Consider the following 12,128-nt stretch of genomic DNA (forward strand, 5'->3'; position numbering starts at 1 on the left):
TCAGGCAGTGGACCCCTTTCTTAAAAGAAAGAAAGAAACTACATTCACAAAGAATTCACACCACATAGAACAAAACATTTGAACTTCATGGTTGCCAAATTATATTATATTACATATATATTAGAATATATTTCATATATATATATAATCATTTTACAAATGAAGAAATTGAGTCTCAGAAAAGTTAAAGATATCACTAATAAGTTGGTGCAGCCTGGATGTGGACCTATACCTTCTGACTTTAAGTTCAGTGCTCTATCAACTAAGCAGAAAGAATGGGCAAATTGGGAAAAATAGGAGAAAAGGCCAACCTAGCTGCATAGATGAACTTGTCAGAGGGAACAAATAAATTGTATCACCAATGTTTGTTTTCTAATCCTGTAGGAACCAATCTCATTTCTGACTTTCCTTACTAAATCATAGCAGATCTCATCAAACACAGCCCAGAATAATCTGATAACTGGAATTAAAGAAGTTCCTAAAGGAATTAAAGAACTTAGACTTATTACATGAGTTTGTGCATGTGCACAAGTGTTTATGTATATGCATGTGTTTAGAAATTACTATCTTGTCTATGTAGAATACAAAATTCTCAAGAAGAAATGGAAGTTCTGTTAAAGCTGGCACTACTGTACATTGTTGTGAACATAAAATGTCCCGAGTGCCTAGTAAAGTGCCTTCATTTAGTAGGTTTGTAATAAATATTTCTTCAGTTAAGTGAATGTGATGTGGTCCTCTGTGAACAGTGGGGTATTGGCCCAAGGACACCCAGATAACTAATAATAAAAAATAAATTCTGCATATCTTAATTGGATAAAAAAAGGAAGGAATTCTTAGAAACCAGAACATCTAATAAGTGCTGGAAGCTCACCTCTTTCTGATGTGAATCTTCTAGACTTTTTTAGAGTCTTCACTACTCGTTGACCTGAAAGGAATACTAGATCATGTGGAATTGTTCAAAGAGAAAACACACCCATTTCCAGTGCAGGAAAAAGGGTTACTCATTGTTCATGTATAATTAAACAAGGAAAGGAAGGAGAGGAAATGGGCCAGGAGAGAAAGAATAAGAACTTAAATTGGTGTACAGGCCCTGGGGAAGGGATTGCACTCTCGATCCCAAAGCTCTCTGCTCAACAGGAAAACAAAAGGCAAAACATTTGCTTTCAAATGTGAATATGGGTCTGTTCTTCATGTAGCATATTTGCATATGCACATATTTTATGTCAGAACCTCATAAGAAGGATCACCATTATCTGTTAGTCTCTGAAATCTGTAGGGCTAGAAGCATTTAAGGAATTTTTTTTTCTAAAATTGATTTTAAAGTGTTTCTTGAATGATCATCTCTATCCCTAAGGGCATTCTTTATTCTCTGTTGTGGTTTCCTTATTCCTACTCAATTTTCTAAGGGTTATTTGTAACTCATTCACCAGTGATTATAATTTACTCAATGATTCTCACCAGAGGTTGAGGAGTACACTACAGAATTACTGCTAGGTGTGAATTCATAAATAAGGAAACACTTTTTGTCTGAATAGAATAAATATTATATACACATATGCATCAGTGCTCGGGGCCGGTCCCCGAGCCTTCACCTGGTCGCTTACCGTTCCAGTAAGCCTACCAATTTCCTGGTCTTCAGACATCTCTGGCCCCTCCTGTGGGGGAGGGGAATGACCAAACAGAGCACCCGAGGAGGCTGCTTGATTTCACTTTATTCCATTGCTTACATCTTACATCAGTCCTCTCGACCTTCCCTTGTTCCCCCTTATATCCCCTGCCCAAGCTCCTCCCATTACATCACCATCTCATGACTATTCCAGTAAGTGAGGAAGCTTATCTTGTTCCTGCAGCTAGTTCCTGGGTTCCCAGGCTCACTTGTTACTTTACTGTATGGGACATCAGTATCTGCGGGAACATCAGGTTCCAGGGTCACATAGAGCTTCTGCCAGGGTGTGAGTCAGCACCTTTCCCACGGGAACAGTCTTTGCCTCTGACTTGCACCCCCTGGGACCCTCTGGGTCCCTTACACATCAGTATTTTCAAATTTAAGAAAGTATGTTATTAATGAAATGGAAATTCATTTCAAAGTGGTCTGAATTCTTTTCATTATTTTTCTCAATCAATTTACACTGATAGGACAACTAATGTGAAAGGGGCTTCAATTTTTAAAACGTTATATAATCATAGATTCAGAGCAGAAAGAGATCTTTGAAGATATTTGTTCCAACTTTCTTATTTTACAGATTGGGAAACTGAGGCTCAGATTGATGATTTAATGTGCCTGTGATCACACAGCTAATGTCTAAAATATGACTCAAACCCAGTGTTTCTGACTCACAGATCTTTATTCTATGCCTTAGTTTTTAAAAGAGATCCATGGCTGGTTTTATTCCTATTTGGAATGTATTCCTTAACTCTACATTTTGATCCTGAGAGGGGTATAACTAGATGATTTCCAATTTGATTCATGTGAATTCAATTGAAAATATTTATTAAACTCATTGTCTGACAGACACTGTGAAAGAAAATAGACCCCCCCCAAAAAAAAAACTCCAAGAAAAACAAAACTTAACAAAAGGATGCTTTGACTCACATTCATATTCCATCAACTCTTTCTCTTAAGATGGATAGCATTTTTCATTATACACTATTGTTGTCATTGTGTGGAATCTTCTTCTGATTCTGTTCACATGACTTTGCAGCAGTTCATATAAGTCTTCCCAGGTTTTACTGAAACCATTCTGCTCATTTTTTCTTGGAACACAATTATATACCACAACTTCTTCAGTCATTAACAACTGATGAATATCCCCCCAATTTCCAATTCCAACATAAAAAGAGCTGCTATTAGTATTTTTGTACTTATGGGACCTTTACCTTTTTATAAAAAATCTCTTTGATATATAGAACCAGTCGCAGTATTTCTGGGTAAACAGGTAAACACAATTTCATAGCACTTTGGGCATTATTCAAAATTACTTTCCAGAATGGTTGGAACAACTCTACCAACAGTTTTCTTCTCATTTTTCCCACATCCTCTCCAACCTTTGTCATTTTTCCCATATTAGCCAATCTGATAGGTTTGAGGTGGTACCTCAAAGTTGTTTTAATTTTATTTCTCTAATCAACAGTGATTTGGAGCATTTTTTTATATGACTATAAATAGATTTCATTTCTTCTTCTTTTTTTTTTTTGCATGTAAGTGCCTTGCCCAGGGTCTGAAACTGGATTTGAATTCATCTTCTCCTGACTTGAAAGTCAGTTCTCTATCCATTGCATAGGTAGCCACCCTGATTTCTCCTTAGGAAAACTTCCTGTTCATATTTTTTGATCATTTATCAACTGGGGAATGACTCATGTTCTTATAAATTTGACTCAGTTCCTTATATCTTTGAAAAATGAGGTCTTTATCAGGTAAAGATGCTTTAATTTTTTCCTTATTTTCCTCATTTCTTTCTAATCTTGGCTGTATTGCTTTTGTTTGTATAAAAGGTTTTATAATTTAATGTAATAAAAAATATCTATTTTACATTCTGTAATGCTCTCTCTCTCTTGTTTGGTCATAAATTCTTCCCTTATCCATGGGTTTAGCAGGTAAAATATTCCATGCTCCCTTAATTCATTTTTTTGTGTAACTCTGTATGTCCAAATTCATTTTGACCTTCTCTTGGAAGACAGTGGGAGATGTAGGTATATATGTAGTATCTGCCAAACTGGTTTCCAGTTTTCTCAGCAATTTTTGTCTAATAATGAACTGTTGTCCCAAAAGCTTGCATCTTGCATCTTGGAGATTATCAAACATAAGATTGGTATGGTCATTTACTGCTATGATTTCTGTACCTAAACTATTCTACTGACCAACCAATTAGTCTTAGCCAGTGCCAGATTGTTTTCATGATTAATGCTTTCTAATACAGTTTGAAGTCTAGTAATTAGAGAACATCTTCACATTTTTTCAGTAATTTCCTTGAGACCCTTGACCTTATATTTCTAGATGAATTTTGGTTTTTTTTTTTTCCATCTCTGTTACATCTTTTTTGGTAGTTTGATTGGTATGGCAATGAATAAGTAAATTAATTTAGGTGGAATTGTCATTCTTATTCTATTTGCTCAATCTACTCATGAGTAGCTTATATTTTTCCAATTGCTTACATCTGACTTTATTTATGTGAAAAGCATTGTAACATGTTTACGTAGTTCCTGGTCTGCTTCTCTTGGCAGACAGACTCCCAAGTACTTTGTATTGTCTTAAATTCAATTTCTCTTCCTACTTTTTCTTGCTAGACCTTGTTGGTAATTATAGAGAAATGCTGATGATTTCCACAGGTTTACTTATATCTTCCAGCTTTGCTGATGTTTTCATCATTTGAACTAGGTTTTGTTGTGGTGGTTGTTGTCCATTCTCTACGATTGTTCAAGTGTTCTATCATGTATGACTCTTCATGACCCTGCTCTTCATGGATTCTCTTGGCAAAGATACTGGAGTGATTTGCCAAGTCCTCCTCCAAAGGATTAAAGCAGAGTGACTTGCTCAGGGTCACTCAGCTAGGAAGTGTCTGAGGCCAGATTTTTGACTCAGCTCTTGATTTCAGGCCAGTGCTCTGTCCACTGAGTCACCTCACAACTTCTCTGAAATTTTCTAAGGACATCTACATATTGCTTCCAGAGAGTGATAGTTTTGTTTCCCGATGGATTTTTCAAATTCTTTCAATTGTTTGTTAATCTTTTCCCATTGTTATAGCTAGCATTTCTAGTAAAATATTGAATAATAGTGGTGATAATGGCATCCTTGCCTCACCTCTCATCTTGTTGGGAAGATTTCTAGTTTATTTATGTTACAGACAATGCTGGTTTTAGATGGTACTTACCATTTAAAGGAAATCCCCATTTATTCTTATGCTTTCTAGTATTTTCAATGTAAATAAGTATTGTATTTTATCAAGAACTTTTTCTGCATCTGTTGAAATAATCATACAATTTGTGTTGGCTTTGTTGTTAATGTGATCAATTATGTTGATAGTTTTCCTAATATTGCTGTAACCCTGTGTTCTTGGTACAATTATCACCTGGTCATAGTGTATTATCTTTGTGATATGTTAAAATCTCCTAGTTAGTATTTAATTTAAATTTTTTGCATCAGTATTCAAAATTGGATTATTATTTTCTTTTTCTGCTTTTACACTTTCTGGCTTAGATATCAGCAGCATATTTATGTAATGAAAGGAATTTTGTAGGTCTCCTTTCCCTATTTTTCCAAGTATTTTATTTAATATTAGAATTGTTTTTTAAAATTTTGGTAGAATTCAATTGTGAATTCATCTTCTCTTGAATATCTTTTTTTTTTTTTAGTAGAGAATTACTTGATGGCTTGTTCAATTTCTTTTTCTAAGACAGAAATTTTAAAGTATTCTTCTTCCCCTTCTTTTAATCTGGGCAATTTCTATTTTTGCAAATAGTTGTGCGTTTCACTTAGATTGTTAGGTTTATTGACCTATTATTGGGCAAAACAGCTCCTAAAAATTGCATCAGTTTCATCTGCATTTGTGGTGAATTCACCATCTTTGTTTTTCATACTGGTAAATTGTTTTTCTTCTATCCCTTTTTAAAATAAAATTAGTCAATGAGTTATCCATTTTAATGCTTTTTCACAAAACCAGCTCTTATTTTTGTTTAATTATCTAATGGTTTTCTCACTTTCAATTTTATTAATCTCTCCTTTGATTTTAGTGATTTCCAATTTGGTGTTTAACTGAGGATTGTTAATTGTTCTTTTTCTAGCTTTTTTAGTGGCATGCAAATATTCTGATCTTTTTCTATTTTATTGATGTAAACATTTAAAGATATAAATTTTTCCCCTAAGTACTGTAGCTTTAGGTGCATCCCATATATGCTGGTATATTTTCTCATTGTTGTCAGTCTCTTTAATGAAAATATTGATTGTTTCTATGATTTGTCCTTTAACCCACTTATTTTTTGGGATTAGATTATGTAGTTTCCAATTTATTTTTAATCTCTCTTTCAATGGCCCTTTATTGAATGTATTTTCATTGTATAGTGCTTTAAAAATTATGTATTTTATATCTTTGATTTTTTGCATTTGGTTGTACCATTTTTATATCCTAATACATGGTCAATCTTTGTGTTATGTGCCATATACTGCTCAGAGAAAGGTATTTTTTTTCCTCTTTCCATTCAAGTTTCTCCAAAGGTTTATGATACTTAACTTTTCTAAAATTCTATTCCCATCCTTAATTTCTTTCTTGCTTATGTTTTGATCAGTTTTATCTAGTCCTGAGTAGGACTGAGTGGGGAGTCCTAAGGTTCCTCACTAGTATAGTTCTACTGTCTATTCCTTCTTTTAATTCATTCAATTTTTTCCTTTAAGAATTTGGATGGGGGGGCGGAGCCAAGATGGCTGAGTAGAAAGATGCAAATACACATAGCTCCGAACCCACAACCCATACAACATCGGTGTAAAGTAACTCACGGCGAATTCTGGAGCAGTGAGGCCACAGAACAGTGGAGCGAAGGAGATTTCTTTTCCAGAGGGACCTGCAAACCTCTCACAAAAGGTCCGTCATGCTGCAGACGCAGAGCCCAGCCCAGCCCAGACCTGCTGCAGCCGCGGCACCAAGAGGAACAGACTCGAGCAGGCTTCAGGGACGGGATCTCCAGTGGCCGCACAAGTCCCTCCACCCACAGGTGACGGGGGTCAGTGAGAGAGTCTCTTTGGCTGGTCGAGAGGGGAGTGGGGTGCCCCCATGGCTCGGGCCCCCTCGGGAGGCAGAAGCTGAGGGGCGGCAGCAGACCGGGGCTCCCCTGGCGGGCAGGAGCCTGGTTCCATTGTTGAAGGTCTGTGCATAAACCCCCTGAGGGAAATGAGCCTGAGAGGCGGCCCTGCCCCTACCTGAGCACCTGAACTTAATCTCACAGAGAATAGCAGCCCTGCCCCCGCCAAAAGCCCTGAGGCTGGAAGCAGCATTTGAATCTCAGACCCCAAACGCTGGCTGGGAGGATCAGGATGCGAGGTGGGTGTGAGGAGAATATTCAGAGGTCAAGTCACTGGCTGGGAAAATGCCCAGAAAAGGGAAAAGAAATAAGACTATAGAAGGTTACTTTCTAGGTGAACAGGCTTTTCCTCCCTGCCTTTCTGATGAGGAAGAACAATGCTTACCATCAGGCAAAGACACAGAAATCAAGGCTTCTGTGTCCCAGCCCACTCAATGGGCTCAGGCCATGGAAGAGTTCAAAAAAAATTTTGAAAATCAAGTTAGAGAGGTGGAGGAAAAGCTGGGAAGAGAAATGAGAGACATGAAGTCAAAGCATGAACAGCAGGTCAGCTCTCTGCTAAAGGAGACCCAAAAAAATGTTAAAGAAAATAACACCTTGAAAAATAGGCTAACTCAATTGGCAAAAGAGGTTCAAGAAGCCAATGAGGAGAAGAATGCTTTCAAAAGCAGAATTAGCCAGATGAAAAAGGAGATTCAAAAGCTCACTGAAGAAAATAGTTCTTTCAATATTAGAATGGAACAGATGGAGGCTAATGACTTTGTGAGAAAGCAAGATATCACAATACAAAACCAAAAGAATGGAAAAATGGAAGATAATATGAAATATCTCATTGGAAAAACAACTGACCTGGAAAATAGATCCAGGAGAGACAATTTAAAAATTATGGGACTACCTGAAAGCCATGATCAAAAAAAGAGCCTAGACATCATCTTTCATGAAATTATCAAGGAAAACTTCCCTGAGATTCTAGAACCAGAGGGCAAAATAAGTATTCAAGGAATCCACAGAACACCGCCTGAAAGAGATCCAAAAAGAGAAACTCCTAGGAACATTGTGGCCAAATTCCAGAGTTCCCAGGTCAAGGAGAAAATATTGCAAGCAGCTAGAAAGAAACAATTCAAGTACTGTGGAAATACAATCAGGATAACACAAGATCTAGCACCCTCTACATTAAGGGATCAAAGGGCATAGAATAGGATATTCCAGAAGTCAAAGGAAGTAGGACTAAAACCAAGAATCACCTACCCAGCAAAACTGAGTATAATACTTCAGGGGAAAAATTGGTCTTTCAATGAAATAGAGAATTTTCAAGCATTCTTGATGAAAAGACCAGAGCTGAAAAGAAAATTTGATTTTCAAACACAAGAATGAAGAGAAGCATGAAAAGGTAAACAGCAAAGAGAAGTCATAAGGGACTTACTAAAGTTGAACTGTTTACATTCCTACATGGAAAGACAATATTTGTAACTCTTGAAACTTTTCAGTATCTGGTTACTGGGTGGGATTACACACACACACATGTACACATGCACACACACATAGAGACAGAGTGCACAGAATGAATTGAAGAGGATGGGATCATATCTTTAAAAAAATGAAATCAAGCAGTGAGAGAGAAATATATTGGGAGGAAAAAGGGAGAAATTGAATGGGGCAAATTATCTCTCATAAAAGAGGCAAGCAAAAGACTCATTAGTGGAGGGATAAAGAGGGGAGGTGAGAGAAAAACATGAAGTCTACTCTCATCACATTCCACTAAAGGAAAGAATAAAATGCACACTCATTTTGGTATGAAAACCTATCTTACAATACAGGAAAGTGGGGGATAAGGGGATAAGCAGGGTGGGGGGATGACAGAAGGGAGGGCATGGGTAGGAGGGAGCAATTTGAGGTTGACACTCATGGGGAGGGATAGGATCAAAAGAGAATAGAAGTAATGGGGGACAGGATAGAATGGAGGAAAATATAGTTAGTCTTATACAACACAACTATTATGGAAGTCATTTGCAAAACTACACAGATTTAGCCTATATTGAATTGCTTGCCTTCCAAAGGGAAGGGGTGGAGAGGGAGGGAGGTAAAGAAGTTGGAACTCAAAGTGTTAGGATCAACTGTCGAGTAATGTTCTTGCCACTAGGAAACAAGAAATATAGGTAAAGGGGTATAGAAAGCTATTTGGCCCTACAGGACAAAAGAGAAGACGGAGACAAGGGCAGAGAGGGATGATAGAAGAGGGAGAGCAGATTGGTCATAGGGGCAATTAGAATGCTTGGTGTTTGGGGGGGGAGGGGATAAAAGGGGAGAAAATGTGTAACCCAAAATTTTGTGAAAATGAAGGTTAAAAGTTAAATAAATAAATTTAATATATAAAAAAAAAGAATTTGGACGCTATACCATTGGCTGTATACATGTTTAGTATTTATCCATGAGTTCATTTCATCCTATTAACATTCACAGTTATAATTACTATTTGCCTCCATCTCATTCCCCTACCCATTTATCCTTCTCTCTCTCTCTCTCTCTCTCTCTCTGTCTGTCTCCTTCCTTTCATCCTGTCCTTCCTCAAAAGTCTGTTTCGCTCCTAACCATTGCATCCCCCAGTCTGGTCACCTTCTATCTATCCCCTACCCTTCCTTTTCTCCCCCTCCCCTCCCACTTCCCTTTAGAACAAGATTGATTTCCATATTGAACCATCTATATTATTCCCTCTTTAAGTCAACTTCATTGAGAATAAGTTTTAGTCATTGTCCACTACTCCTCCAATTCCCCCTCCATCACAAAAGCTCTTCTTTTTTATACCTCTTTTATATGAAATAATTTGCCCCCCCCCCCAGTTTTTCAGTGAAGGGAGGAGAGATACAGAACAATCAACATGAGTGGATAGTAGGATTAAGGAAAGGTTTAAGGATATGAGAAAGCTAAGCACGTTTGTATTCAGAGGGAAAGGAGACAACATATAAACAGACAAGGAAGATAAGAGAAAAATGGAAAAATTAAAAGGGAAAACTCCTAAAGAATGTAGAATTAAATGAAACAAAAGGGGACAAGTGGGGAATTTATAATTGATAGAAAACTGAAGAAGGAAAGGATAGTTAATATATAGAGGCTTTTTAAAGTGTGAAGAAGAGAGACTGAGGAAGATGAAACAGTTGATGAAGGATAGCCCTCATCTTTTCAGTAAAAAAATAAATAAAGGAGTCAAAGTACTGAAGAACAGGTGGTTGGTGGTTCAGACTGTGAACACGAAGGGAAAGGTTTGAAACATCTTTCATAGGGATTATTGAAAGGAATACAGAAGTGATGAATGAAAAGACATCTATATAGCAATGATGTCTCAGTTGGACATGAATTGTTAGTGGACCCTATGCATGTGGTTTTGTGACTTCCTCCATCAGGCTTCCATTGAGAGTGTAACAGACAAGTGATGAATGTGGCTCAAGAAGTTGCCAGGTATGAAAAGCAGAATGACAAGGAAGCAAGGGATGGGATTCAAGAACGAAAACAGTACCATATTTAACTGGGTTAAAAATGGTTCAAGAATGTAAAGGGAAGCCACAGAAAGAGGTGATGAGGAGAAGAGGGATAGATTAAAAAGTTAATAGATTATGGGAAGGATGAAGGGCTACTTCAGGACGAATGAAGTGGTGGGAGAAGTAGAAAGAAGGGAGATTGTCAACAAACTCATTTGGAATACAATTATATGTTTGCTGAATGGTTAGTTAAGTGCTGTTAGGATATTGACAGCGGATGCACTATAAGTGGACATTCTGTGTCTTTGAAAAAAGAAAGTAAAAAGAAAAAACTTTTTTTAGAAAATGTTGGATTCCTAGACATTGGATTCCCAGATGTATAAATTTGCTTTCAATACACAAACTAAAGATCTTTGACAAGTGCCTTTGTAATTCATACAATATTTAAAAACACAGGGCTCAAATTGATGGATATATTTAATCATGAATGAAAAAATACATGCATACATACATATACATATATATACATATATATGTATAGGCATACTTTTTTCCCATTGTCTATATTCTCTGAGCAAATACTCCTCTGTTCTGTAGCTTGAGCAGAGCTGTCTTCACCTCTTTGTTTCTCAGTGTATACACCAGTGGATTCAGCACAGGTGTGAGCACAGTATAGAAAACAGCCACAATTCCATCTACAGCACCTTTGGAGCCTGGTCTCAGGTAAATAAAGACACATGGCCCAAAGAAACAGAGGACCACAATGCAGTGGGAAGCACAGGTCTGGAAAGCTTTTTGTCTTCCCTCTGCTGTGCGGATCTTTAGGATGGCATGCACAATGGACATATAAGAAAGAAAAATCAGGAAAAAACAACCAGAGGCCACCACCCCAATGTTGACAAAGATCACAATCTCGTTGGCTGAGGTATCTGCACAGGCTAATTTGAGAATGGGAGGAGCATCACAGAAATAATGTTGGATCTCATTGGGGCCGCAGTAGGGCAGGCGGAAGGTCAGCATAGTTTGGATAGCAGAATGCACTGAACCACTGAGCCATGTACTTCCAGTTAAAAGAACACAAGTTTTCCCATTCATCATAGTGGCATAGTGCAAGGGATGAGTGATAGCCAGGTAGCGGTCATAGGACATGACTGTGTAGAGGAAACACTCTGTGCTCCCCAGAACATGGAAGAAATAGAGCTGAGCCACACAACTGTGAAATGAGATGGCCCCACCATCTGGGGAGAGCAGACCCATGAGTATCTTGGGTACAGTAACAGTGGAGAACCACATGTCAATAAAGGAGAGGTTGGCCAGGAAATAGTACATGGGAGTGCGGAGGTGGGAGTCCACCTTGATCACCATCAGGATGAGGAGGTTCCCCACAAGAGTGAGTACATAGATTACTAAGAAAATTACAAATAGGACAATATCCAGTTCAGGTGCATGGGGAATCCCCATGAGGATGAATGTAGTCACAAAGCTCTGATTCTCCTTTCCCATCCAGGCAGTGGACCCCTTTCTTAAAGGAAAAGAAAGAAACTATATTCACCAAGATTTCCCACCACATAGAACAAAACATTTGAACTACATGGATGCCAAAGTTTACAAAATCCCTGAACAGGAAGGTTATCAGTGCTGGATGAAGGATGATGGTACCTTCATAGCCAAATATACATTTACATTTGGACAAGGAAAGTAAAATGAAACTTATCTTTATATCATGATTGATAGACTAAGAACTCAAAGACACCAAGACAAAATAAAGTGTGTTTTCTACTGGGCAGGGTGGGGGTTGACCACACACTTCTAAAAATCACAAAATCTGACACAACTTCTGTGTCCTATATTTAGCAGTGAAACATC

At 37.6% G+C, this 12,128-nt stretch overlaps 1 protein-coding gene across 1 annotated transcript; it reads right to left on the bottom strand.

Moving 5' to 3' along the window:
* Positions 1–10,823: 10,823 nt before the first annotated feature.
* On the bottom strand, positions 10,824–11,765 carry LOC140507866 (olfactory receptor 10G4-like). The gene has a single exon (XM_072615730.1). It carries the CDS (start codon positions 11,763–11,765, stop codon positions 10,824–10,826), a length of 942 nt encoding a protein of 313 aa, XP_072471831.1.
* Between the last annotated feature and the right edge of the window lie 363 nt (positions 11,766–12,128).

This window comes from Notamacropus eugenii, chromosome 5 (genome assembly GCF_028372415.1).
Source record: "Notamacropus eugenii isolate mMacEug1 chromosome 5, mMacEug1.pri_v2, whole genome shotgun sequence".
NCBI lineage: Eukaryota > Metazoa > Chordata > Mammalia > Diprotodontia > Macropodidae > Notamacropus > Notamacropus eugenii.

What these genes read in the sequence shown, in the direction of transcription:
- LOC140507866 (XM_072615730.1), bottom strand. Translation starts at nt 11,765, where the DNA reads ATGGGAAAGGAGAATCAGAGCTTTGTGACTACATTCATCCTCATGGGG.